The 26,553-nt window shown below is 51.9% G+C and overlaps 10 protein-coding genes and 1 non-coding gene across 11 annotated transcripts; 7 read left to right on the top strand and 4 right to left on the bottom strand.

The window, feature by feature from the left end:
- Positions 1–692: 692 nt before the first annotated feature.
- N0V89_004040 (uncharacterized protein) lies at positions 693–1,791 on the bottom strand (the record flags this gene model as incomplete). Its single annotated transcript, XM_056212832.1, has 2 exons — positions 693–1,376; positions 1,453–1,791. 2 exons carry the CDS (start codon positions 1,789–1,791, stop codon positions 693–695), a joined length of 1,023 nt encoding a protein of 340 aa, XP_056073140.1.
- A 1,788-nt stretch (positions 1,792–3,579) lies between these two features.
- Positions 3,580–5,342, top strand: N0V89_004041 (uncharacterized protein; the record flags this gene model as incomplete). Its single annotated transcript, XM_056212833.1, has 2 exons — positions 3,580–4,240; positions 4,789–5,342. The coding sequence occupies 2 exons, from the start codon at positions 3,580–3,582 to the stop codon at positions 5,340–5,342; spliced, it is 1,215 nt and encodes a 404-aa protein (XP_056073141.1).
- A 1,060-nt stretch (positions 5,343–6,402) lies between these two features.
- Positions 6,403–7,462, top strand: N0V89_004042 (uncharacterized protein; the record flags this gene model as incomplete). The annotated part of the gene is made up of 4 exons (XM_056212834.1): positions 6,403–6,432; positions 6,484–6,559; positions 6,610–6,942; positions 6,999–7,462. 4 exons carry the CDS (start codon positions 6,403–6,405, stop codon positions 7,460–7,462), a joined length of 903 nt encoding a protein of 300 aa, XP_056073142.1.
- Positions 7,463–7,806: 344 nt separating this feature from the next.
- Positions 7,807–9,051, top strand: RMT2 (Arginine N-methyltransferase 2; the record flags this gene model as incomplete). Its single annotated transcript, XM_056212835.1, has 2 exons — positions 7,807–8,838; positions 8,893–9,051. 2 exons carry the CDS (start codon positions 7,807–7,809, stop codon positions 9,049–9,051), a joined length of 1,191 nt encoding a protein of 396 aa, XP_056073143.1.
- Positions 9,052–9,190: 139 nt separating this feature from the next.
- On the bottom strand, positions 9,191–10,723 carry N0V89_004044 (uncharacterized protein; the record flags this gene model as incomplete). Its single annotated transcript, XM_056212836.1, has 1 exon — positions 9,191–10,723. The coding sequence occupies one exon, from the start codon at positions 10,721–10,723 to the stop codon at positions 9,191–9,193; it is 1,533 nt and encodes a 510-aa protein (XP_056073144.1).
- A 2,088-nt stretch (positions 10,724–12,811) lies between these two features.
- On the top strand, positions 12,812–14,089 carry N0V89_004045 (uncharacterized protein; the record flags this gene model as incomplete). Its single annotated transcript, XM_056212837.1, has 2 exons — positions 12,812–12,883; positions 12,965–14,089. 2 exons carry the CDS (start codon positions 12,812–12,814, stop codon positions 14,087–14,089), a joined length of 1,197 nt encoding a protein of 398 aa, XP_056073145.1.
- Positions 14,090–14,298: 209 nt separating this feature from the next.
- Positions 14,299–16,189, bottom strand: N0V89_004046 (uncharacterized protein; the record flags this gene model as incomplete). Its single annotated transcript, XM_056212838.1, has 4 exons — positions 14,299–15,765; positions 15,813–15,905; positions 15,956–16,093; positions 16,157–16,189. The coding sequence occupies 4 exons, from the start codon at positions 16,187–16,189 to the stop codon at positions 14,299–14,301; spliced, it is 1,731 nt and encodes a 576-aa protein (XP_056073146.1).
- A 532-nt stretch (positions 16,190–16,721) lies between these two features.
- VMA4 (V-ATPase V1 sector subunit E) lies at positions 16,722–17,538 on the top strand (the record flags this gene model as incomplete). Its single annotated transcript, XM_056212839.1, has 3 exons — positions 16,722–16,754; positions 16,834–17,342; positions 17,388–17,538. The coding sequence occupies 3 exons, from the start codon at positions 16,722–16,724 to the stop codon at positions 17,536–17,538; spliced, it is 693 nt and encodes a 230-aa protein (XP_056073147.1).
- A 537-nt stretch (positions 17,539–18,075) lies between these two features.
- N0V89_004048 lies at positions 18,076–18,166 on the bottom strand. The gene has a single exon. It is a non-coding gene; the product is annotated as a tRNA-Arg (tRNA).
- Positions 18,167–20,288: 2,122 nt separating this feature from the next.
- N0V89_004049 (uncharacterized protein) lies at positions 20,289–20,755 on the top strand (the record flags this gene model as incomplete). Its single annotated transcript, XM_056212840.1, has 3 exons — positions 20,289–20,389; positions 20,441–20,601; positions 20,655–20,755. The coding sequence occupies 3 exons, from the start codon at positions 20,289–20,291 to the stop codon at positions 20,753–20,755; spliced, it is 363 nt and encodes a 120-aa protein (XP_056073148.1).
- A 1,057-nt stretch (positions 20,756–21,812) lies between these two features.
- N0V89_004050 (uncharacterized protein) lies at positions 21,813–23,031 on the top strand (the record flags this gene model as incomplete). The annotated part of the gene is made up of 2 exons (XM_056212841.1): positions 21,813–21,816; positions 21,893–23,031. 2 exons carry the CDS (start codon positions 21,813–21,815, stop codon positions 23,029–23,031), a joined length of 1,143 nt encoding a protein of 380 aa, XP_056073149.1.
- Between the last annotated feature and the right edge of the window lie 3,522 nt (positions 23,032–26,553).

Raw genomic sequence — 26,553 nt, forward strand, 5'->3', positions numbered from 1 at the left:
CACGAAGGGTGGCATAGCAAACTTCTTTGTCCAACACTCCGCGGGATGGGGGATTCAGCACTATGGGGAGAACATAGGAAGTTTTTGTGCTAAGCACGATATAGAAAGGTGATGTGGAGTCTAGGCGAGTCGCTCGCGTTGTGAAGCAAGTATATTGGTGGTCACCCACCCAGATAGACACGGCTCACACTGTTCAAATCGACAAGTGGACCCACGCCAGCCAAGAATTGACAAAAACATACAACAGCGGGGATTCCACGGTTCTCACGAACCCGAGTACTAATCCGCCGGTGCACTGCTTATATATGGCTGAGCGGACGGGAAGCCTAGTATTCAGTGTCCTATGGTCGTATGTGGATGTTCTCCTGGCATGCCGATGTTATATACCAGCTTGTACAGTACATGGTATTCATCGATTATCGAAAAAGGATTGAGAGAATGAAAGGAGAATAGAGAGCCGGACCTGGCGGGCGATTTATCTAGAAATGCAAGCATACAACCAAAGATGAACTCGGCCAAGAGATAGTCGAAAATGTGGCTAATTTTGAAGGGTACGTCACAGATATACTCGCGGAAATTTCCCACCCCATCCGAGAAAGGTGGTCCATCCTCCCGCTCTTAGATATATTCCTCATAGGCGGCATGTGAACGAAAGGTATAGATAAGAATGCGAAATCCCTAAGAGAATATCCTCAATTTTTCTTCGCCTTCTTCTTGGGAGGCTCGCTAGCCTCTAAGTCGATGCCCAGCTTCTCAATGAGGTCAGACCATTCGACAGTAGGTATTCCTTGGTCGGCGATCTTGTTCAGTTTGTCAGGGCCTGCGTTGGCTCCGAGGACAACAAGCTCGACAGATTTGTTCAAAGTCTTAGCGAACTTGGCTCCAACACCCTCGAGAACCTTTTGCGCTGCACTGCGGGTGAGGCCGTCGATTTCCCCAGTGATTAAGACTGTCTTCCCTTCGACAGAGTCCGGTGCACCACCCGCCTCGACATTGGCGACCTTCTTCTCGGGAGCAAGCTCAAGGCCGAGCTTCGCTGCGACCTCTTTCCACTCGATGGTTTCAGCACCGAGATCCTTGATTTTCTCCAGCTTGTCAGGGCCTGGATTACCGCCGAGGACGACGAGCTCGACCTTCTTGTTGAGTGACTTTTCGAAGATGGCACCTTCCTTCTCTAAGATAGCTTGAGCGTCCTTGCGATCGTGGCCTGGTATGGTTCCGGTGATGATCACATGCTTGCCAGAGAGGAAGTCGTCGCCAGAGCCGCTTGATGTGGGTTTGGCTGCTGGTGCTGGGTCGGCCTTGGCCTTGGTGTTGGCCTTAGGTTTTGGAACTGCCTTCTCTTTGGGAGCGGCCTTCTTCTTTGGCTTGGGCTCCTGACAGAGTTAGAACATCTGCATTGTCACAAACACCCTGTCTAGGTGTTCGAGTATACCCGGGCCATCGTCTTACCTCCTCAGGCTCCTCGTCCTCGTCGTCATCATCCTCATCCTCAATGGCCGGAGCAGCACCGCCATCTCCCTTAATCTCCTCAATCAACTCGTTCCAGTCTTTCGTCTCAATACCAAGCTTCTCAATCTTGTCCAATTTCTGGGGGCCGGCATCCGCACCAAGGACAACGAGCGTGACCTTCTTGTTCAAGCTCTTCTCGATCGTCGCACCAGCATTGATGAGGATCTGCTCGGCCTCCTTGCGCTTGAAGCCCTCAATCTCGCCAGTAATAATGCATTTCTCGTCGCTGAGGGCGTCAGGGCGAACAGAGATGGAAGGTGCGGCCTTTTTGGGGGCCATTGTGCAATTGAGTGTAATTGGATTATATATCAATACTAGTAAGAAGGAAGGGGTGCGGGAGAAGGGGCAGACGGAAACTGCACAATTGATTAAGGTGGAGGGGGATGAAGCGGGATGTTTTGGGGTCGTCGCGGGCTTTTGTAGGTGTTTGTCCTGGGCTGTCTCGCCGCACGTCAGCTCATCTACTAAACGAAAGGAGCCGGCCAGGCAACGACCGCGCTACCACTTGCGATCGTGCGAAGGTGCCTGGAAATGGAAGGCTCGCGACTGGCGATTGCCTGAACTTTTCAGGCAGCGAAGCGCTGGTGCAAGATCAATTTGCCGTGGTGTGTTGGGAGGCGCCCAGGAAAGAGTGTGCTCGACTGGACAGTAGGAGTTGCTGCGCCTGCATGCATTGGGTAAACAAACAGAGTCGAGGCTGCATCACAGTGCTCGCTGACGCGCAAGAATCACTGCGGCCCAGAATCGTAAACAATAACACTCTCCCATCGGGCGTGGGAAGATTCCTTGATGCAGGCCTATGCTGCGATGCTGCCAAGCACGCGGGTGCACCAACGGAGAGAGCGTGGCTGCGCTCGCTCACCGTTAAGCATCGCCCGTCAACACTGAACAGACTAGATAAACATACCACGATGCATCCGATCAGCCGTTCATCGCCTCTCATCCCAGCGACATTTGTCATCTGCGCGATGAGCAAGACCGACGAGTTCCGTGAGCCTTTTACAACCATTCAATGGCGACACCCTTCCTCGACGATCCGAATTGGCACGTCTATCCGCGCCGCCGATCCCTAAGGCCACGAGCCGGCGATACAGCCTACGGTAAAAACTGCGCAGTGACTACAAAACGACGACGGCATCCAGCAATGGGCGGGGCTCTCCCAGAAACCTGCGCTTGGCTCCACAGTTGTGGCGGGAACGATATCGCTGTTCAAATACGGGCAGGTCTTATAGGCTATCAACCCAGCTGTCACGGCAGCGCGGTGATGAGTATGATAGACGAAGGGCTGGGCAATATAATGATGGCAGCTCAACGGGAGGCTGCGGGGCTGGATTCTGACGCCTGGGTCAAGCTTACGGATAGTACTTGGGATACACCATTTTGGGGCTGGTCTTTCGCTGCAGTCGGTGATGAAGGGCGCCTTCGTAACGGCGTAACTGGAGTTCAGCTTCTTGAAAACGGTGCTTGGTCCGGGTGTGGTAGGTGTGGATTGCGCATTGGTCGAACACAAGGGTAACAGGATAAGGATCAATGCAGTCATGAAGGGCGAGCATGGGACGCCGCTTGTGAAAGCCGAGTCGTTGTAGATACGCTTGGGCAGAGAGAAATTATGATCGGGCACACATCATCACGGAGACGAGTCATGGTTCTTTCACTCCTGAAATTGTTCACTTCAACATTGTGCTTGATCCGCTGGATGACGCTTGATTTCGACTTCGCTTGAACTCTCACCTTAGCATCAAACATTGTGCATCATCTAACAAGGCTATTGCTGGGTCTTTGATTGGGTCTATCCTCACAAAGTAGCTGGTCGCTGTGAAGTAAGGCTTCTGGGGCGCCCTACAAAATCTCTCCTTCCCAGGTTGGTCTTTCATCTTGTTCAACCTAACGCGAAGGCCCCTACAGCTTCCAGAGCACGAACCCAAACTTCAGACTAAGCTCATTCACGTCTGCTCAGACATGATTTCAGCTAGCCATCCCCAACCTTTGCAATCCTCTCCACCAGAGGTGTTCTACACCGCCCCTGTTCCTCATGCTACTACTTCGCAGGCACGTATAATCTCGCCGATGCTTGTCATCCCCGGCTACCTGCCGATTACGACGACACTTAACCCAACTCAACTGGGAGAGCTCCTGCCGATCCTACATATTTACATCGACCCCGCCCTCCCTAATATAGCTCTCCTCCCCGCTGCTAGTATAAGCTACAATGGTTTAGAACAAGCCTTGCGCTGGCGCGAAGCTGAAATCGAGCAGGGGAGCTACGAGGGTATGGAGAGCAATCTGATCGAAATCATTGAAATCTACCAAGCTCTTGCCTTCTTGGGAAACAAGCCAACGAGCCAGAATCTTTGGTCGCTCGACCGCGTGATTCGAGCTGCCTTTGAAGACGGTCTTCTCCTTGCGGAATGCCAACATATGTGGGCATTGCGCTACCTTCCACACACAGAGAATTGGATTGATCTGATGTTTCGCCGCCTAGCGACTGACTATGAGAGTGGAGTGGCTGACGCTATGGATGAATTAGCTTTCTATGGCCGTCTGGAAGCAGACGAGGAACTCCGGGCCATGTGTACAGAGATACTATCTATATTCGAGTGGATCGATGAAGATGACGAGTTGCTACGGCGCTTAAAGTGTGTGGAGGCTAGGATGGTGATGGAAGCGAAGCGTGCTCGACGGATTGCGAAGATGTCGAAGATGAGGCACGGTCGTTCAAGTGCTCCTGGTAGGTTCTGCCGAGGCTTGGACTCTGTTCCTGAGTAAACGGCTTGTTGATCTGGGAGCGATTGACTCATATTTACAGTGTTTCTATGTGTTAGCATTGTTGTGCCGAGTCAGGAACCGCGGGTACTCCCGAGTGATATCCTGCTGGTCAGGTCAGGGCAATGATGGTCTCATCTCTCGTCTTGTCCTAGCGTTATAGCACGTCATCAAGCGTTGGGTTTCTGGTATTGTATTCGACTATTTTCGTCAGTGTTGAACTGTTTATATTCATGTTGGTCTTGCATCTACTGCGCGATCAGATCAGAAGGTCTGTAGTTCATATGGATGTACTGTCGGATTCTTGCAGAGGTGTCGGGGTTTAGCGTGCGCCGCGCTTTCTTTCATCTTGAAGTATTAAATAAGAAATTGAGTTCGTCATTTCGCGCAGCGGAGGCCCTGATGAGACTAGATCTTAGTCTGAGCGACGCGTGCGCTGTCCGTGAGGCGTACCCCAGTTTGAGTTCTCTGCGGCATTTCAATTAGATCTTGTGACAATCTTTGTCTACGGAGGCCAACTTTGGCCGCAGAAGGAATATAGCTTGCCGATCATCAACAAGCCTGCCTCTGGAGAATCGTGGGTGCCGAGGCTGTTCGACATGGTGTCGAAGGAGAAGTCTTCAAGTAGCGTAAACATGAAGTACTATGAGCACAACAGGAGACTGAAATGTCGCAAGACAATCGAAAACGGATGCCGGCTACGCACCGTAAGATCTGGCTCTCGCAACCCCATCTACCCACCACATACCCCGGAATCGGACGCACTCGGCCTCACGCGCGAGAAATATAATATGATCATAAGCAACATCGAAGACTTCCGACATAACACCAAGTCTAAATGCTATTCCACCTGCCTCACTCCATGGAATAAGATGCGCGGTCGAAACACTGTCGACGCTTTGGAAAAAGTCAGCGATTCTATCCGCCAGATCAACGGTGAGGATCGGCGCGTAGTTTGGACCATCGAGAAAATCCCTGGTGTTTATGAACAGGGGATGAGTTGTGGCAAGGAGGGATGGGAGATCAGCGCGTGGAATGGTGAAGACCCTCTGGAGCTGCTGATATAATTAGAGAAGTGGGGTGGGGTATCATTGAGAAGAAGCTGAATATCAAAGACGATGAGTGATGTGATGTCCAGATGATTGAGTCCCAGAATTCGTGTATGCAAGTATCGATAACGTACTTCAGACTTCGACCACATAGGCAAACTTGAAGACGGAGTCTCCACTTGTGATAGGCTCGAACTAATGTCCGTACCATTTCGACCGTTCCTGTAAAATCGCTATGATTCTTAATAAGCCATGCGTACAGGCACTGCGTCAAGTTGTCGGAGCGCGGGCGGAGATGATGGAGCTGTCGGAGATGGATAAGGTGAAGTCGCAACCTGTTCGTTCAGCCACCCGTGAGATAAAATGATGGCGGAAAACTATAGAGCTATGCGATAAGGCATCACGACATTACAAACACCGTACAGTAATCGTGAGAGGAAACGTTTTGAAGATTTGATGTATTGAAGAGCAGGCGGAGATTTTCCGCGCGAGGTTAGTCATGCGCTAAGGCCGGAGTGGCCCAGCTTGATTGGATCTGCAACACGCTCCCACATCACTGCTCTCCTACAGCTACGAACTCGGCCCTTGGCATTCCTTAGCGTGCACACAATCGGAGCATCTTTTGGGTGGGCCTGAGCCCTGTTACAGAGCAGCTTATGCTAGATCCGCTTCAACCGGCCATGTCAGCCAATCGAGTCTTCACGATGGACTGCCTAAAAGAGCTAGCCTTTGTCGGTGGTTTGTTAGGCCGTGAGCACCCCCAAGCAGCCTCATCCGTCCGGTAGACTGATGGGGCGACAAAATGTAGGCTTCCTTTTCGTGCGGACCTACATCGAGCATTCATCAGCATCGTTTCGGATTCGAAGATTCGAGATGACTAAAGAACCGATTGTTGACGTTGTGGGGCATTGCAGGCACTTGCGTGATCCTGTACACTTATCACCATTGATTTGAGTGGGGTATAAGAGGGAGCGATCTCTCCCAGCTTGAACGACATCAACAGCAAGCACACTCACGAACTCTCAACTGCAATCTACTACCTTTCAAACAACTTCAAACTCGTCTCCGAACCTACAAAATGTCAATCAAGAACGTTATCATCATTGGGGTAAGTACAATGGGTGCCCCACATCCTGCTTTCCCCAACTAACTTCAACAGGCCGGTGGGAATCTCGGGCCTTCAATCCTGGATGCCTTCCTGACAAGCTCATCTTTCAACGTGACAGTCCTCAGCCGTCAGTATACTCTCAGAGACCAGATTTGGCCTTGACTGACGACCTCGCAGGCGAAGAATCCACCAAAACCTTTCCCGACAACGTCAAAGTCGTGCGCGCGAACTTTGACTCCTTTGACTCTCTCAAATCTGCCTTCCAAGGTCAAGATGCGATTGTGTCACTTGTCGCGTCTGAAGCGTTAGCCGCCCAGATCAAGCTCATTGACGCAGCTATTGCCGCGGGCGTCAAGCGCTACATCCCTTCAGAATTCGGCTCTAACACCGCCGATCCGCGTACCTTGGAAGCGGTCCCTCTTTTCAAAGGCAAGATTGATATCCAAGAGTATCTCAAGAGCAAGGAGAGCGAGATCAGCCGAACCACCATTGTTACAGGTCCATTTTTCGGTGAGCCATCATGGTCCAAAACAAACATGGACATCTGCTAATCAGATTTATCCTAGACTGGGGCCTCAAGGTCGGATTTCTCGGGATCAACGCTCAGACTAAGACTGCCGCACTCATCGACCAGGGCACAACTCCGTTCTCGACCAGCAACCTCCGCCAAATCGGCCTTGCAACAGTCAAGGTTCTCGAGCAGGCCGAAGAGACGAAGAATCAGTATGTGTACGTGTCTTCCTTCGAGACATCGCAGAAAGAGCTTCTGGAGAAAGCAGAGAAGATCACTGGAGAGAAGTACAAGGTTGAGCACTTGGATTCGACGGAGCTGCGCGCCGAAGGTCTCAACAAGATCAAAGCAGGTGATTTCTCTGGATTTGTCCCATTGATTCAAGCAGCCGTCTCCGGAAAGGCGGGCTTGGGTGACCACAGACCTTGCGGCTTGTGGAACGAGAGACTAGGATTGCAGAAGGAGGACTTCGATGGGTCTATCAAGGCTGGCTTGAGCGGGAAGCTGTACGGACAGTAAAAGACCTAGCAGTAGTCTCTTGGTGGAGGCCATAGCGTTCTCATTATCAATATTGAACACAATCTCCTATAATCAAAAGATGTGCCTAGTCATTAGCTGCGCAAGAAAAGGGAGAGCCCCGGTACCGGCAAGCCTTCGCATACGTAATGTGCATCGGGTGTTCTCAGAGCGGCCTCGATTGCTCCAGTCCCGATGAGCACTCTAATCCCAATCCGGCAGTAGCCTTAAAAAATAACCTCGTTTGTCTTTACTATCGATACTAATCCCTGCAAAACCTTTTCTAACCCCACACGAAAACTCTCACGCGTTATAACGCAGACAAACACCCAAATTCAGTCTTCAAAATGGCAGCTCAAGTATCGGAAGAGGACGTCCTCCTCGCCAAGCGCATCATCTCCGCGGCAGAGCGCCACGACTTGCCAGCTCTCAAAGTCTTGCTTAAGGAAGGCTCAGCAAATGTCCAGGACCCCACAGCAACAGCCGCAACTTCACCACTCCACGCGGCAATCCTGTCTTGCGGAGAAGCAAAGGATGGGAAAGAGGCGGACGGCGACGCAGTCCAAACCGTTGATTTGTTGTTGCAAAATGGTGCTATCTGGAACGATCTTAACAAAGAAGATGAAACACCCGGATGTGTTGCGCACCGCCTTGGCCAGAAGAAGATCTATGAGAAGATCGTGGAGGCTGGTGTTCGTGCTGAACTTCTTTTTGCAAAGATGCAGGCGCTCGGATTGAGTGGCGATGATGATGTGGAGGATGATGATGAGATCCTTGAGGAGCAACCCGCGGTCAAGAAGCAGAAAGTCGACAAAGAGACTGTGCAAGTGGTGCAAGAAGCAGTCGACGAGGAAATACTGGACGACGTCAGCAAGGACAATCTGGCCTATCTCAAAAGTGAATTACGTTACCGGGGGCACATTTTATTCGACGAGAGCGACAACGCCGTGATGATGGATTGGGAGACGGAGATCATGCAGAGACACGCACAAACTCTTATTCCTAAACCCGGTCTTAAGGTTATGAACGTAGGACATGGTATGGGCATCGTCGACACAGCAATCCAGACGCACGAGCCGGCGCAGCACCACATCATCGAGGGTCACCCGCAAGTGCACCAGCGATTGCGAGAGCAAGGTTGGTATGACAAGCCGAATGTCATTATACATGAGGGACGATGGCAAGACGTTCTGCCAAAGCTGGTAGAGCAGGGGGTTGTGTTGGATGCGATTTACTACGATACCTTCGCTGAGGACTACGACGCGTTCAAAGAATTCTCATCCGAGTATGTCATTCAGCTTCTTGCGCCTGAGGGCAGGTTTGGATGGTACAACGGTCTGGGCGCAGACAGACAGATCTGTTACGACGTATACACTAAGGTGAACCGTATCCTATGTGTAATTATCACTTTTGGACAATCTAACCAAAAGCAGGTTTCGGAGATTGACCTCCATGAGGCGGGGTTCGATACTGAGTGGGAGGACATCAAGGTCCCTACAGGCCTGCATGGAAGCAAGCAATGGGAAGGCACTCGAAGGCCATACTGGACCATCGACGTGTACAAGCTACCCGTTAATACGTTTGTGAGATGAGCGTGTTGATTCGAAGGTTTCCTTCTGTGCCTTGAAAAGATTAGAGACTCGACGTTATGATACCTCAACGAGCTAAGAAGACCAACGAGACATTCTTGAAACAATTTTCATTTCCAGCCCAGCTAAACTGATACCCGCATCAACAACCTACTGTACATGCTACCTTCCACACCCTGAAAATCATCGCCTCATGCGCCTGCACCTCCGTGGTAAAAGGGATGTCATACGGCCCTCTGTCAACCTTCTTCCATAGATCCCTCACCCGATACACATCCCACGGCACCGTCAAATGCGCCCGCATATTTACCGTGATACTCGCTGTCTCGGTCCCACGATTCAGCAGCGCAATGACCAAGCTCTCGTCCTGCATGCCCTTTGAATAGATCTGAGTTTTATTGTCTGGCGCCGACCACTGCAGGGTAATGGGCTGCCCGAGCGGATCCTGGTTTATGGCGATGATCTCCTTGTTGGTCAGGGTTTGGAGGTCATATGGAGAAAGTTTGGTGATATTTGCGCCGATGAGGAGCGGTGAAGCGGCGAGTGCCCAGAGGGAAAAGTGTGTGCGGTATTCGAGGTCCGACAGACCTGTGCCAACAAGCTGTTTGCTTTCCCCATCGAGGCCTACAATCAACATGTCGTAATCATTCCAGTGGCCGGGCCCGGTCCATTTTGCGACTTCGTTTCCACGATCCAACATGTCGAGCACGTCGAAGTAGTATTTCTCGCGGTTGCCCGGGTAGTTGAAGTCGTCGGAGATGTCCTGGCCGATGCGCCATTGGTTTGCGCCTTCTTCGGCGGCCCATTCCCAGACGTTGGCCCAGCCGCAGTGGCAGGCGTGGAAGACGATGGAACGATTCGTGGCGATGAGTGCAGTGCTCATGTCAAGCATGACCTGCTGGACTGCAGATTGGGGCTCGTCTGCGTGCGAACAACAAGCATCGTATTTCAAGTGGTCGATTCCCCAAGACGCGAAAAGTTTTGCATCCTCAGCAGCATGGCCTTTTGAGCCTGTAAACCCAGCACAGGTGTCCACCCCCGGCCCACTATAAATACCGAGCTTGAAGCCCTTCGAGTGGGCATAGTCGGCGACAGCTTTCAGTCCGTTAGGGAACTTGGCCGGGTCGACTTCAAGCGGATGGTCTTCTCGCGAGCCCTTGTAGCGCTGCCAGCCGTCGTCTATATTGATGTATATGTAGCCTGCATCCTTCAGACCTAGCCGCTCCATAGCATCGATTGTGTTGCGCACGACCGTTTCGTTGATGTCCGGACCAAAGTTGTTCCAGGAGCTCCAACCCATTGGTGGCGTTAATGCGAGATTGTTGGTGATGTTGACCTTGCCGCCATAATGTGTTACGTTCCAAGGCGTGGGTGTAGGCGTAGGAGTAGGAACTGCGGTCCAAATAGTCGTATTGCCGAACAGCTGTGCCTGGGCCAGAGTGACTGCACCGAAGGCTGCGGCAAGTCGTTTCACTAACATCTTACCTTCGTGGAGATAACCGTACAAGGTGTGGAGGTTCAATTGGATGCTTGAGAGGGAAGCATGGGGCTTCAGGTGCAATTGTAGAGGGTCAGGAAAGGTAGAAACGGTTATTGAAGCAGACGAGAGCTCTTCCGCCGAGTAGCCGAGACGCAGGAACAGTGAGTGTTGATGAAAAACTCCATTGTCGGTCATTTGCCTAGATGAAGTGCAGCAGCTCGTGTCCCCCACTGCCATCGATAGCAATCTGGAGTGGAGAAGCTACCCTGGTCAACGCTGTGTTACAATTAGCCACATGCGGGTATATACCCTTCAACGAACGGCATCGATGCGGTTGGCCTCAAAACGGCAGGTACATGGCGATAACACCCATGCGACCTCTTAATGCGCCCTCAAGCTATTCGCTTGCGCCCTTGGGGATCTGCAACTGCGGAAAAAGGTTGCACCCGGTTGCGCGTCACCCTAGGCCTATGAGCGCTTGAGCTTCTTGATAAAGGAATGTTTCCTTCCTCGCATAGACTTGGAATAACTAGCTGGATTGCATTGGCTGGACGCACGAAATATGCAAACCATGAACCTTACCGAAGTTTCATGGTAGCCCTTTGGCTGTATAGCCAAATCAAACCAAATAGAAAGCGACACGAGCGGAAGCAGAGATACCTACATGCTTCACTTGCATGAAAGAGTGGTGACCCTATGAGACACTTCAATACGGGTCGTGGGATCTACAGCCCCTTGAAATGAACCAACTCTTCTTTACGTTGATTGTACACTGTCACTGACTGTATGATGTGATCCGAAGAGCCAGTTGCGGATAACCAATGAGAGTAGCGATTGAGATCGTTAGCTTGCCAGAGCCTTCCTTCGAGAGAACACGATATTGGGGAGCGTGTCCAGCGAGTGATCATCTGAGCTTGCTGCTATTATGAGTAGCGGGCACACAGATGAAGCTGTAGCGGTGGTCTAGATGCGGATCTCAAAGCTCGTTGACACTGGTTGTCGAAATCTTTGAACATGGAGTGCAAAGTCGGTTATTGCGCGATGGCCCAACTCTGAAGCTTGTCGTAGTCCCAAAAGAACATACCAAGATCGTTAAAGCCAGGTCACCACTGCGATTGAGGTACCTGGTATGCTTCGGTGATGCTTCCAAATAGTACCCAGCCAAAAGGGCGTGATTGCGAAATAGTGGCAATGTTCCCTTCCATCATTAGTCTTAGCAGAGCCTCAGCGATGGTTCCGTGCCCTTGCCCTGGAGATTGCTGGGTAGGTCGTCGAGACAATATTGGACGCGCAGCCTGCCAAATGGTGCATAGTAGAGTTGTGGTTGAGAACATATGGTGGCGGATCGAGTTTGAGGATTCGAAGGTAATTTGGAGCATAGGTGGACCTGGCTGACAGCGTTTTCCAGTTGCTGTACTTCGTATCCAGAAGTTTGTATACTGTGGAAGTTGAACCACCACCAATTTGGAACAGGAACTCGTTCAAAGCGAAAAGTTGCTCTATCTGCCACCGACCAAGTCGTGCCAGGAAGGCGCGACAGATGCGTACAATATCCTTTGTAAGAGCACTTCAATTGCATTTGATAATAAAATTCAACAGTGAGAGGGTACTTGCGATGCGGAAGTATTCGGTTGACGAGAGTGTGATAGTCTTGACTTCAAGACATGTATTAATAAAGGCTTCCATTGCGGCATTGATGCTTTGAGTAGCTCTTGGTATAAGACAACGAGCCCAACCACAACGAAGAACGGATCCACGCCACCCACCAGAATGGGTGAGATGTAGGGACCGTGCCCGTCGATTGTACCGTTGGCAAACAAGTTGGCAGCATGGTTAATGTCGAAGTCGGCCTCTTCAATAATGTGTAAAACCCATGACGTGTGCAAAAGAGACAACAGTGACGCAGGTAGATGTTTGAAGAATGGCTGTAGACAGGTCTCGGTATAGCTCAGAAACAGAGTCCTGAAGTGTTCGCTCACCTGCAGGAGAAGATGGAACAATATAGGATCGCATCGGGACAAATTGTTTAGCTTAGCTGGATTGTCAAGCGGTAGCGTAATGACAGGAAATACAGGACGAGCGGCGGTGCGAGCCATTATTAGGGAGCTAGAAAGGTACATTGGAGGAGGTAAAAGGGGAGGAAGAAAGAACGATGATTGCCAGGGCGGCCACGTCACGTGGCCTAGCGCGGTTCCGCCCGACTACAGCAGCTACGGGAGCTTGAATGTTCGGTCGAGTACGTCTCCTAAACATCGACCACGTTCCCGCCCACGCTCGCCCGCCATGCTTGTCTCCCTCACTGTCGGCAAGGTCGACGCGGGTGTCGCCGTGCTCCTGACCGAAGACAAACGCCTCGTACGCGCTGCCAGCCCAATTGCCTGCTGTCCCCTCCGCAGGCGCACTCTTGCACATGGCTCGTAGCTCACCCGCGCGCAGATCGAATTTCCCTCAATCCTCCTCCCGCCAGACATTTCCTCCGGTAGCATCGTAGATATAGAGGTCACCCGCAACGCTGAAAAAGAGTCGGATGAGGCCGCCAAGTTTCACGCGCTCCAGTCCAACATATTCCGCACCTTTGGCCAGCGCGAGCCCTCCGCGCCCGTCCTGCGCTGCCGCAATGCCACGCAGACATCCGTAGTGCTCGAGTGGGATCCCATAGATATCGCCACGGCAGAACTCCGAAGCTTGACCTTGTATAGGAATGGCAGCAAGGCGGGCACGATACCTAGACCAACCGAGGTGCACAGCACCAAGCTCAGCGGATTAGCTGTCGACACCGAATACGTATTCCACTTGGTACTGAGGACTAGCGCGGGCACTTTTAGCAGCGACAAGCTGAAGGTGCAGACACACAAGATGACAGATCTGTCAGGTATCACCATTACACCTGGGCACATGCCCGCTTCGCTCCGCGATTCATTGCAAAGGGACGTGGAGGAGATCGGTGCTAAGATTGTGGACACCGTGAGGATTGATACTACGCATTTTGTGTGCACGGAAGGAAGGGGACCTGCATGGGAGAAGGCTGTGGAGAACAATATTCCGGTTGTGGTGCCAGACTGGGTAAAAGGCTGCAAGCGAGATGGAAGAATCGTGGGTGTGCGAGGCTACTACCTGAATGCGGACCCGCGACTACGATCAGTGGGCGGTGGAGCTAATCAATCACACCCGTCGCAACAGCAAGGAGCCCAATCAGTCACCAGCCCTAGGACTGAGATCACACCGCCAACGCCGGACAGGCAAGCACATGAGCGAGAAAACGATAATGCAGCACCGCCTCCACCTCCGCCGAAGGACGATGACGAGAAACGCGATACTTCGACTTCGCCTTCGCCATCAGTCTCGCCGGAACCAAAAGCAGTGACCGAGGAGCAGAAGGTCAGGACAGAGGACCTCAAGCCTGTAGGAGACGAGTCAGAAGGCGACGGTGAGGATGAGAAGCGTGCGAACAGGAACGAGAAAGCAGTCGACGCAGGTCTACCCTCAAGAGAGAAGCCACCACCACCCACAGCAGAAGACGACGACGATGACCAAGCCAGTTTTCAGGAAGTCCAGTTATAGCAAGACTTCTATGCTTTAAGCCCCAGGGTGGTTGTTGACAGTTTAGCGATTGGTGCTTCAAAATCATCAAGCGGGTTCATGATCGATGTTAATGTCTCGTAATAAAGCTGGCACTGCAATGATAGTCACTTTCGACAGCGCTGCACGCCGGTGCTAATGCAAGCCTTCTCATGCAACATACATACTGAAAATGCTAACGTAGTGGTATCTCATACTCTCTCATGCTCGTTCTCCTCTTCCCCATCCCTCCACTTCTTCCGCCACCATTTAAGCTTAAACCAATCTCCTAGCCCCTCTTGCTGCCTTCTCTCCCCAAACCGCCAAGTACCACGTGCCCTCGCATCAGGACTTGGCGGCGCATCAGTATCAGAGTGCGCCTCGTCCTCCGGATCCGGATGGTCCAATAATGACGCGTCGCTGACAACAGGTCTCTTCCCTCGCGACACGCTGCGATCGCGGGAGATGCCCAGCCCGGCACCATCGAACCACGATCGCCTCCGCATCTGGTTCAGCCACGTCCCTGAGTTGTTCTTGCGGCGCGCTGGTAGGGTGCCAGAGCGCGGTCTTCGTCCCAGGTCTACCGAGCGTCTGATTGGAGAGGGGACTGTGTCTCTATCGTTGAGCTCGTTCCAGATCTCGTTCGTTTCCTCCGAGATGGTCATTCTCCGTCTCCTTGGTGGTATGCGAGCTGAAGGGCTTGCGCTTGGGCTGTGCGATTGCTTGGTGCTTAATGACGGCCTCTTGTCTGCGTAGTGGGCGACTGCAACTGCGGGGCCGGTTGGTGCTCGAGCGAGCAGTGGCGTTCGTTCGTTGATGCTCTGTCGTTTTCGTTGCTCGGCCACAGCACCGTGGAGCCCGGGCTGCTGCTCTTCTAGATCGACTGGGGACGTGGGCTCATCCTCAAGAATACCGTGGACGAGACCGATACCAGGCGTGAGAGCTGCTTGTGGTATGGGGACGTGGCCTTTATGTCGTCCTACAACCGGTGACGAGGGTTCTTCGTCGCTCTCCTCCAAGCGCCAACTCAAACATACTACTCCGGCCAAGAGTATGGCTGTTCCAAGGGAGAGTAGGCCTGCGTGTAGATTCGATAACCTGGCCGATTGGTGGAAGTAGATCAACCCGTCTATTATGGCGATGACATTGTAGACGCAGAATATGAGAGGATAAAGAACGCTTGTGCTGCAAAGCTTTAATCCGCGGTGCATATAGTATAGTTGGGTCAAGGCGAAAGTAACGAGGCCAATGAGGATCATCCAAGATTCCCAACGGTTGAATTGGTTATGGCGATCGATGATAGTTCGAACCAGGAGCTCAACCGCACTCTTTGCAATCAGGAGAGAATGGGCGGAGAGAATCCCACTGACACAGCCAAAGAAGATGCCTCGGACCAGCCTCAAGCGTGGTGTAGGTCGGGGATATATGCGCTTCAGGAACCAGTTGGCGATAATCAGGGCTAGCACTATTACAAGGGTCCCAAACATCCATAGTAGAAATTGCGTGCGGCCCAGTAGCCGTAGGAGCTGGTCCAGGTTATGGGAGGGTTCGCTGATGGCTCCAAATATACCGATAAGAAGGGCTCCTCCTGCAACGAGTAGAGTACCGGCTAGGGAATGCCTCGTAAATGGCTCGCTCAAGACGACCGAAGCGCATATCGAGTTAAAGACGAGGCCGGACTGCGCATATTAGCACAGAGCTTCTTATAAGCAGTTAGAGAGCATACAGCTTGCAAAGTCGACAGTACAGGGAGCGGTAGGGTGGTGATCTGGATGGTGCTCCCCACTATGTTCGCCACCACGAACATCAGCATGCCCAGCTATACCAGTCAGCACAAGCCTCTTCCTCCAGACAATTTAGTATCCTAACCTGCCACCTCCGGCGTTTATAGGGCGGTCGCCGCTCATAGTCGTCCTCCTTCTCTTCCTCAAGCAGATGTGATTTGCGCTGCAGGGTCAAGCCGATGCTTTGGATGCAGGTGGATGCGAGGCCGACGATTACTCCGACCTGATTAGTATTGTCAGTACAGGTTTCTATGTTGTACTCGTCTGCGCATCTGGGCCAGCTCACCGCAATGCTGGCGCCCGCGGAGAGCTCCACCATGTCGTTCCCGAAAGCTATGGTCGCTCTATGTGGCTGCTACCTCGGGCGCGAATACATGCTGTATGCAAAGGCTTATACGGGGTTGGTGTTGCGAGCTATGCGTCCAGCGCAGCAGTAGTTCCGGGTGCGTCACCGTGATAGTCGGCGACAGGCCACGGGACCGAGGATTGGGCGGCCGAGTGCAGGCGACAGGGATGCGCGATGTGATGATGTCGGCTGGGTTGATGCTTGCGGACTCGGTGCACACGGTGCGTAGCTGTGTAGAGGGGGAGAGTCGCGTTGCAGTGCTGAAGACAACGATTGCGAAACTATCGGTGTATGTGTTTGAGGTGCATCGTCGGTACCCCATCGCTGGTTGTACCTTGCTAGCTCATATCGGCGTAATCGCGGGCGCCTTCGAGCTGTGGCTTGACTTGACCTCACATCCCAGATCCCCAAGCTCCAGCTCCACCACCAGCGACCGCCTTCCTACTTGCACCGCTGCAGCAACCACACAAATCGCACCTAGCAGCACACCTTTCGAACTGCCGCCATGTCGCAAATACACGCCCTCTCCGACGACCAGGTAAGCTGTCCCCTTCTCGAGTGCCTGCTGCAGGGCTCCCCGCCATACGTCAACAGCTACTAATGCGTCACCCTGGTAGGTCGCTGGCGAGCTGAGGAAGATGACGGCCTTCATCAAGCAGGAGGCCATGGAGAAGGCCAATGAGATCCGCCTCAAGGCCGACGAGGAATTCGCAATCGAGAAATCCAAGCTCGTCCGCCAAGAAACCGCTGCCATCGATTCGTCCTACGAGAAGAAGTTTAAGCAGGCCAGCATGTCGCAGCAAATTACCCGCTCCACCGTTTCCAACAAGTCGCGAATAAGGATTTTGTCCGCCCGTCAAGAGCTGCTGGACAGACTGTTCGAGGACGCGGGCAAGAAGCTGGGCGAGGTCTCGAAGAACAAGGGCAAATACCAGGGCATATTGAAAAACCTGATACTGGAGGGCGCCTATGCGCTCAACGAAGACAAGCTCCAGGTCCAGGCGAGGAAGGCCGACTATGACGTCGTGAAGAAGGCCATCGAGGACGCTCAGACAGAGTACAAGAAGAAGGTTAACAAGGACGTTACCATCACTATCAACGAGAGCGACCCGTTGCCAGAGGGATCGTGAGTGAATCACTTCATAAAACATGCACACTTCTGACAGGACAGGTCTGGCGGCGTTGTCATTGCTGGTACCGGCGGAAAGATCGACATCAACAACACCTTCGACGAGCGACTCAAAATTCTCGAGACCGACGCATTGCCCAGCATCAGAGTCACCCTGTTTGGTGATAACCAGAACAGGAAGTTCCGCGACTGAGTGGTTCGTATTCTGCGGGTGTTTGTCCGACCATCAAAGCTCCGAGTATTCGCTTTCCAGCATACAACGGCGGCTATAGATGAGGCTTTATGGCGATATCAGCATTTTATCAGCTTATGACCTCCATGTCGCATGTATATGCATATGTGAAGGATTCGACCTTTGAAGCTGTTTGTAGAATATCTGGTGATTAGCGGTCTAATTTGTATACACCAACCTCAAGTCTCTGTGCACGCTTGTGAACTATCGGCTAATCATGTTCTCAAGACAAAGCACAGATAACCCAATACACTATTCGGCGCCTTGAATATCATCAGCGACAGAAGAAGTAGCAGTAGAGACGAGGCCCGCTCTGGGACTTCGACTCCACGTAGTCCAAAAACAATTCTCGTGGTACTCCTGGCTTTTGTTACGCCAGAAGTAAAGGAAGGCCAAGCACGGAGTCGAACCGTGAGTCCCGCGCATACCCAAGTCTGCACTGCGGGCTATAGACAAATACTTGTCACCCTCGAAACCATAAAAAGAATATTGTCTAATTGATCGCGGCAGGGATCGAACCTGCAATCTCTTGATCACGTGATTTCTGATCGGATCGTAGTCAAGCGCCTTGCCATTGGGCCACGCGACCGTCATGTTGTTGTGGTGCATGGCGAATGTACTGCATATATGAAGCTTGCAAAGAAGTGTCAGGCAACGCTCAATTCTATATCTAACCGAGGCTGCTTCATCCAAGGCCTTACAAACTTGGCGCTAATTGAGTACAAATTTGCAAGCAGGCATATATTTTCTCCACCCACTATGTTGTCACCGTCATGAGAACTGACCGTTGATGCCTGTTCGCGTTTGTCGCTTCCGCACTCAAAGTGCTAATGTACGAATGGTCAGCCGTTTCAATTCCCCATCGCGGATCCTTTTTCGGGCAGTGCAACCTTTTGACTTATACCGAGTTTCACGGAGCCGATTCAGGAGCAATTGTGAAATCAATTTATTATGGAAAGATAGATGGTACTTCTTTCATTCTCGCGATCGCAGTATAGCGGCTTCACCGGCAAACTGAAGAAGTTCGCTCTTGCAAATTGCGCCGCGTTCTTCTAGTGCAACTTATGCTGTGGGCGCAAAAACCTATTCGAATACGGCCATTATCTTGAGAACCGGAAGACAGCCGATACTGCAAGGCCTTCTCCCCTTCCTACCTATGGTCGGTCGGCATGACTTTCACGATGAAGATTGGTGGTGGATTGACTCACTCTCCATCAACCTCGCGGACGGACATGAGAGAACAGCATGTTCAGATCATGGCTGAAATCTACAAAGACAGTTAGGAGAGGAATGGTCTGGCTAGGTGATGAGGTCGAGGCGAGAGTGATTGCAGAGGTGCTATCCATCTCCCTCACTATCTACAGGATCTGCAACCTTTATTCGGTGGAGAAAATGCCGATTATGTTTGCAAGAACGTCCGCTCGTCAGGTATGGCCGCGCACTGGACATTGGTCTGCAGTTTCTTTAGCTGCCCTTGGTGGACATGGTATGGGCACTGCAAAAGATGATGCTACGTCTAGAGGTCAATTTCTACTGGAGCAATTCTTCGATAAGCCGTGGCAAGTTCAAGCACAGCATATTCTTGTGCAGCGTAGGAAATGGCGACATGGAGGAGGAGCTAGTTCCAGACACTCACACTTGCGTAGCCGAACGTTTGCTGCTGAGAGCCTGGCTGACTTCATTCCTACTGCTGTAGTTCTCCAGGAAGACTTTTAAAGATCTATAAATTAAGATTAGCAAGCTTGTATCTGGTTAACTCTCCTTGCCTGTCTTAGCCTACAGTATTCTGTCGACGTGCTGTTCTATCCAGGATAAAATAGCGTCGTTAGGATTGCTTTCGCATGGGAGGGCTCGGTGGAAGGCTCAGCCAGGAAGAAGCGCCGCACATTACTCTTGCCTACGACGCGCGCATCAGCAGGAGAAGAGTCCACCAGTGACATGTCCACCCGAGAGCTCGTTTACCTGCGTAATCGTTTTAACCACTGATCCAAGATGTAGAATCTACTAGGTGCTTGGGATCAAAACCGCGTGCGACTGAAGATTGATAGGCAATTCGAAGTATAGGAAACCGGCTCAACACCAATACGCAAAGCTCGTCCGCTCGTTTCACGATGCATACCAAGATGTGGACATCATCTGCTTCGACGACCGCAGCGCCCCGCATGGGTCGAGCTTCCTATCTCTCGCCTCCCAGAATCGCTCTACCGTGCTGTACTCACGACGGCTCACTTCCGCTACACCCACTATAATAGCATGCCACCAACCCGAAGGGGTAAACCAATCCCGATGACATGATTGGCCAGCGCAGGCGAACGACATCACTACCTCCGCGCCTCTAACATGAACCGCATGCACGCAGTGCACTCTGCATACCACTTCGGTCGTTCTAGCGATGAGAAGGCCGCGATCCACAGGCGTGTGAGCCACTAAAGTGCCTTCGAAACCCCTAGATGCGGTATGGTGCCCAGTAGCGCTTCAGCGTAGTCTAGTCGTCCAGGATGGACGTGTGCGGAGCCGCTGGTTCGTATGTGGATAAGATACAGCTGATGGTAATCTCCACGGCCTGCATGTGTTGTCGTAGGGCGAGGTATAAAGGCTCCTTGCATGCCGTCCTCTGCAAGCGTCTACATTGTGCACACTCTTCGCTTCGTCGCTTGAAAGCCATTTCGACCAAACAAGTAGAGCGTCTCCCTACTCACCGATAACGCACCATGTCTTCACCAGGGATGCATCACTACCCCAATGCACAAAAGGAATACAAACCACCGCTGATCGCAAACGAGAATGCGTACCTCGGCGATGTCTTCTCCAGGTCCGTGCTATGATATCCCTCTCCCAACCTCACCACACTTACATCCGCCAGTGACAAAATTAATCCAGAAACTCCCATTTCAGCAGGATTCTACCGGCTCGAGAAAGGCACACCACTCGAGTACACGTACACTTATGACGAGATGAAGATCATCGTTGAGGGCTCTTTCACGATTTCAGACGAGACGGGGAAGAAGGTCAATGCGAAGCCAGGTAAGTATTGAGATACATCTGGGTGATGGTGTGTGATTGCTAACTAAGAGAAGGCGATGTGTTCTTCTTCCCAAAGGGAAGCAAGATTACGTTTACGACGGATGATTATGGATTGGCGTTTTTCACGGGGCAGAGGAAGGAGGGCGCATTGTAGGGGCCCGAGGATTGTTCATACCACCTTTTGAAGTGAGACTCGTGTGCTGAATAACACGGTCATCGATGGTCGAGTGTATGAAGATGTTGTATCCGGTTGCGACAGTCATCTCACAGTGCTTCGAGGTATTACGTCATCTGCAGAAAGCGCCACAGAAACATCTGATGCATTGTGAATACTCCGCTGCAAGTAATCTGTGAATCGGAACAGAGTTTCCATGATCCCGCCACCCACAGGTCCCAACAATGACATTTATACATCAAGAACGGTGTGGGGTCCAGTTTCCGCTGATGAAACACCGCAGATTACTCGGACATGGCACGTACAGACTCGATGAGCAGCAACGGCATGTGAAGCGCCATCAATGAGAGCAAAAACAATACCCGGCAAACTTGAATGGTTGCATCTGCCTACCTCGGTGAGTAACCGCAGGCGTACGTACACTGTTGCCCCAGATCTGCGCGCACAGCCACAGCGTGCGTGGCACAGACGCCCCTGGTTCGGCCCCGCGGTCCCTGCAGGCGCATGAAACGTTTGACCTAAATTAAACCGGATTCGCAACGTTACGAGGACATCTTCATTTGACGACTGCGCATCTTCCTTGTCGCTCGTTTTGCGCTCCTTCACGCACTGCGAGATGCAGACGGCAAGCTGCGTCGCCTCTTCTCTGCGCTCTTCATTCCGAACCCGTCTTTGTACCGCGCGTCGTGCTACTGACTGAGCACTTGTTGGGCACAGCCTCGCCCGCCCTGCCACCTGCTAACCTCCTCCGACCCTCTGCTTGCGCGTCTCTTCGTTTTCCCTTCTTTCTTTACCAACCTCATGGCTTCAACACTTGTTATGCGCTCGCTGCTGGCGGCGCGCAATCCGCTGGATGATGCCAAAGACACTCTCTCATCATGGGATAAGTGCATGGCCAAAAACTACTGCAAGTCCGTAACCATCGCATAGCCTTGTTCCGTTCGGCTTGGTGGCTAACGTTTGACAGATGGCCCGTCATTGTCGCCATCATTGTTGGGGGAATCATTGTCCTGTCTGTAGTCCTGTGCATAGCGCGATGTGTGTGCTGTGGCGCGGAATTGGCATGTTGCTGCTTCAAATGCTGCACCTGCTGCTGTCCTTCGGGAGGGCGATCAGGCCACAAGCGTGTGAAGACTCCTCCGCCTCGTCCATACGATGCCTCGGCCTACTCGGGAGCTCTACCGCCGGCTCCTGTGCCCATGGATTCGCGACCCTTAAACCAGCAATACCGGTCGCATGCCGCTCCTACCTTCAATCCAGCGCCAGCGCCTACTTTTAATCCTGCACCTTCTGTATCTTCGTACACTACCGCACCGAAGCCCGAAGCCCCTCAATTTGCAAGATTCGATGCACATGCGCCACCAGCAAACGAAGATGCTCTACCCGCGATGCCGAGCTGGAGAGACGCGAAGACGACGCATGTCGAGGAAGATGTCATTCCTGAGAAGCGGGATGACGTGGAAATGGATAGACTTGACCATGATGGAACTATGGCCGGGACGTCAATGGCAGCGGTAGCAGCTGATGGGGCGGCGCGGAGGGCGCCAGGTGGTGCAAAGTCTCCAGTCCAACGCATTCAGACGGAAGAAGGATACGGGTATCCTCCCTATGCAAACAATGCGCCGCGCCGCAGCCCCTCAAATGCCCCTAGCGGTTACAGCAGTGCCTATAGCCAAAACCAGGACGGTCACCGTGGTGCGTCGCCTGTGAACGCGTCGCTGTCTCCTGCTCCTCTATACGGGGCGGGGGCAGGTTACGCGCAGAACCAACAATATGATCGGCGATCACCAGGGCCAGGAGGATACAATGCATCACCTCGGCGCTCACCAGGCCCAGGCTACGATCAATATGGGCAATATGACCAACAGCAACAGTATGGCCAGCAAAACCCGTCACGCACCCCACCACCGCTGAACACCAACAACTATGGATACCACAACAACCAGTACAGTCCGAGGGAGGTGTCGCCAGTGTCGCCCCACGCCAATGGCATGTACAATACCGGACCCCCTGCTGCTCTTGTACCTGGGAGAGATCCATCTCCAGTGTATGCGCCGTCCGGCTCCACGAGATTCGAGCCTCCTGCACCATCTGCATCTCCTGCACCTGCTTACCCTGGACAACAAACATATGGGTCTACAGAGGCCTCGCCACCTGCACAACATCCATACCGAGCTTATACCCCTGCTCAGACCCAGGATCAAGGATATGGCGTCCCTAGGAAAGCAGTAGATGGGTCTTGGAAGGAGGTGTAGATGCTCTTCGAATGGAAGTCAAGTCCACCCCTATTTGCGTTTTGGCGGATGGAAAGACTCTTGTTCTCTTATATGCGTTGCCTAGTTGCAAGCATTCTTTGTTTTGATGCATAGCGACGGCGTCACGGACTTTTTGCACAAGCTCACGATCTCGGGCTGGTGACTTTGTTATATATTGTGCTTTTGCGTTCAGATGTAAATCTCATCCACATACGAGATCAATGGTTAAATTCTGCTAAGATTCTGAACCTGTTGAATGCACAGTCCTGAAATACTAGACGTTGTCGCGACGTTTATGCAGCATCCGCCTTCAGTGTTGATCCTCATCAAAAGCAACTCCGCCACGATCGCCTACTATTTCTCAAAAGGAGGCAGAGAATGTAATAATCCATCTTGATCGACTCGTAGCCCCACAACACACTGCATATTACCTAGGCCGGCGACGCCAGCCAGCTAGAGGATGTTCGCTCGTCAAACTTGACGGCGTATCCAAAATACAACAGCAATTTGAGGGGAGTGCCATCTGTATCGCTCCTGTCACACTGCTCAGACACCTGCTGGCAAAACAGGCGGACGTTCTTGACTCGCTGATTTGACCACGCGAGGGTGGGAGTGGTCAGGTAGCTGCGCTCACTCGGTTCATAATTTTTCCTTAAATGCGAATCGATCCACCGCATTATATTCTTGCAAGTCGGGTGCTCTGTGACATGGGGTCTTCATAGATGTATCGTCGTCGCCAGTTGAGCACACGACGCGCCTCGTCGGGCGTAATTGAAAAGGCTCGAACGTAGTTATGTGAATGCTTGCTACCGCGTTCTTCATAGCTGTCTCACAAGGCCTTCAGATCCGAGTCTGCTTGTCGGTATCGTAAGCGACCTCATTATTGCCATAGGTAAGCTCGTCGATAGCTCTCTCTAACATGCTACAAGGCGTCAACATCAACACCGTCCCAGAACGTCGGCCCATTCAGCTTGGGACTTGCCTATCTCCAAGCCGCGTCGTTTCTCAGCATCGAGGATTTGCCCTACAAGTGCCTCTAGTTCATCGTGCTCGATAGCGTTGACAAGCCTATCAGATATATCACAGTGCGACAAGCCCGACGAGCTCCAGTGTTTTCTCGAAATCTGGAGGGCTGTCTGCGTCGGCTTCTCCACCAGACAACGACAGCGACTCGAGTGGCCCATATTTGACAATGTCTTCTGCCTAGTTATCGTCCAACCCTCCATCTGCAGGGTCTGAGATATCTGCAGGGTCTTCCCATTCAGCTTAGTGGAGGTCTGGAATAGCCTTCGCTGGCTGCCTCATTTGGACTGCACTGCTAGCGTTTCGTTGGGCTCGAGATCGAAGACAGTATCCAAGCTAGTGTCTGAATCCGCATGCGCTTGCACGCACGGGACATGGCGGCCACGGAACAGTTGTTGCGGTAGTGATTCCCTCCAGTCAATAGGACTCACTTTGCTGTGCTTGTGGGATGCGCCGGGATCAACTCTTTGGAAGTCATCCTGGACGTAGGTTTTGCTGCAGTCCTTGCAGGCGTCGCGTCGTGCTGTGCGGGTGTGGTCATGGGGAGATCGAGGAATGCATTTTCGCGAGGTATGCCGCGTGGGCATCGTGTCTTCGCAGAAGTCGGAGGCGCGACAGTGTACGCCGGTGCTGACAACCCATTATCCTTTCGAAGTACGACCGATTGCAGATACAGTTTCTCAAAGTTGCATGCTCCTTTTCTCGAAACTTCGTGGGCTTGCTGTCAATTCTGCTACAATCTAACGTTGTGTTGGATGTAAATCTTTCGTCAGGGTCTGCCGGGAATCATGGCTATCATGAACCAAAATTGATTTCATGGGGTCTCGATACTAGCGAAAGCTTAGGTTTAGCTGACATGAAAGACTATCGCACCCTTGATGAGTTTGAGGTCGAAGAGTGACTTTTAGCGAAAAAGGGGTATTCTAGTTGCACTCATGTTCTTTTGCTCAGGTTACACTGCCGTAGGTAGTTTTGCCATTCGGTTTACTGCGTTGTAGGTACATATGTGGAAAAACTACCATAAAGGGGATACTTCGAGATCGAGCTAATCATACTTCCCTCTACTACTGGTACTTACTAGATTTGCAACGAGTTCATTCATCTGATCTGATCAAATCTAGAATCCAATCCCATTCCTTCCCCACCTCTATCAATCTACAATACCCATTTTTCCGGAATAGGATACTCATCGGTGCCATAACCCCCGCTCCCCGATCTATCCCAATCCATGGTTCACCCCCTTAAACAAACCCACGGTACGCACACCCGCCACGCGAAGAGATCTTTTGACAGGCTCCTAGGCCTGGGCCTCCCGCCCATCGGTTCGGTGCGGTCCCCGCACACTCTGTGGTACGGTACGGTGGAGATGACACGTGAACCTGTTCTCACCGCACTTGTCGACCTGTCACAGCGTCATCATGTTGCTGACTTGACTTTTTGCTCGTGAAGAGGGACTCGTGTGGAGCGGTGAAGAATTGGGTAATTTGCATGTGCAAGGTGGGTGTACCGCAGGCAGTGGAATGATGCACCACAGAACGCTGCGCGGCTTTCTCGATCTTTCTCCATCAGGATTGCGTATGTAAGTGGATCTACGCTTTCGGGAGTTGTTCTGGGCACCGGCACGCTTGCCTCTGCTGAATGAACGCGTCAGCCTCCTGAACGGTCATCCTCTGATGACTGTGACCAACAGCAGTGATTCCAAGCATCCTACATCTGCTCGAAGTTTCCAAGACTATAATCTAAATCGAATATGCTCAACTGTAAGCATACCTACTATGCGTCTCACGTGAACAGAGTCTGCAGGTAACTATTCCTGCAACGAAGATAAGCTCAGTAGCTTAAATTGCAGGTTGCTGGACTTCGACAGAGAAGTTCAATACAGGAGTTTGTGTGAGCGATGTAATTGCATTGCATTGGAGACTGATTCTCGCAAGCAAGAATAAGCCAATACCATAATTCCAAAACCAATAGTAGTTACCAAACCAAACAAAAAAAACAGTTGCGAAAGCAGCAAAATACCACCCAATCGTAAGTTTAGAGGAAAAGACAGTGCAAGCCCCAAAAACAAATGTGCAACGCAGACAGATTGAGTGCAAAAACAAAAGAAAAACAGAACGAGAACTGGGAATCTCAAAGAGCACAAACAACCACTGCCGAGCACAAGCTTCGGGCCCCATAAGCACCAGTGAGATGCAGGATTTCCCCTTCTAATCGTTTTTGCGCTGGAAACTTCAAAAACCGGACCCAATTTCATATCGCAAACTGATGACTCCGCGCTTAGTCTTATTAAATCCGAACTCTGCAGAAACCTGTTGAAACATCATCCCGAAGAATTTTCCGCGAGCGGAGGAGAAGAGACGAAGATCGAGGAAGAGATTCGGAAAGGGCAAAAGCAGAATCGACGTAGGTAAAGACTTGGAAATTCTTGAAACGCATTAGGGAAGCAGTGGGCCACCCGAACGCGTCGATCCAGTCCGTACAATTAGCAGGAAAATGCCA

Source organism: Didymosphaeria variabile (genome assembly GCF_027946475.1).
Source record: "Didymosphaeria variabile strain IMI 356815 chromosome Unknown scaffold_3, whole genome shotgun sequence".
Taxonomy (NCBI): domain Eukaryota; kingdom Fungi; phylum Ascomycota; class Dothideomycetes; order Pleosporales; family Didymosphaeriaceae; genus Didymosphaeria; species Didymosphaeria variabile.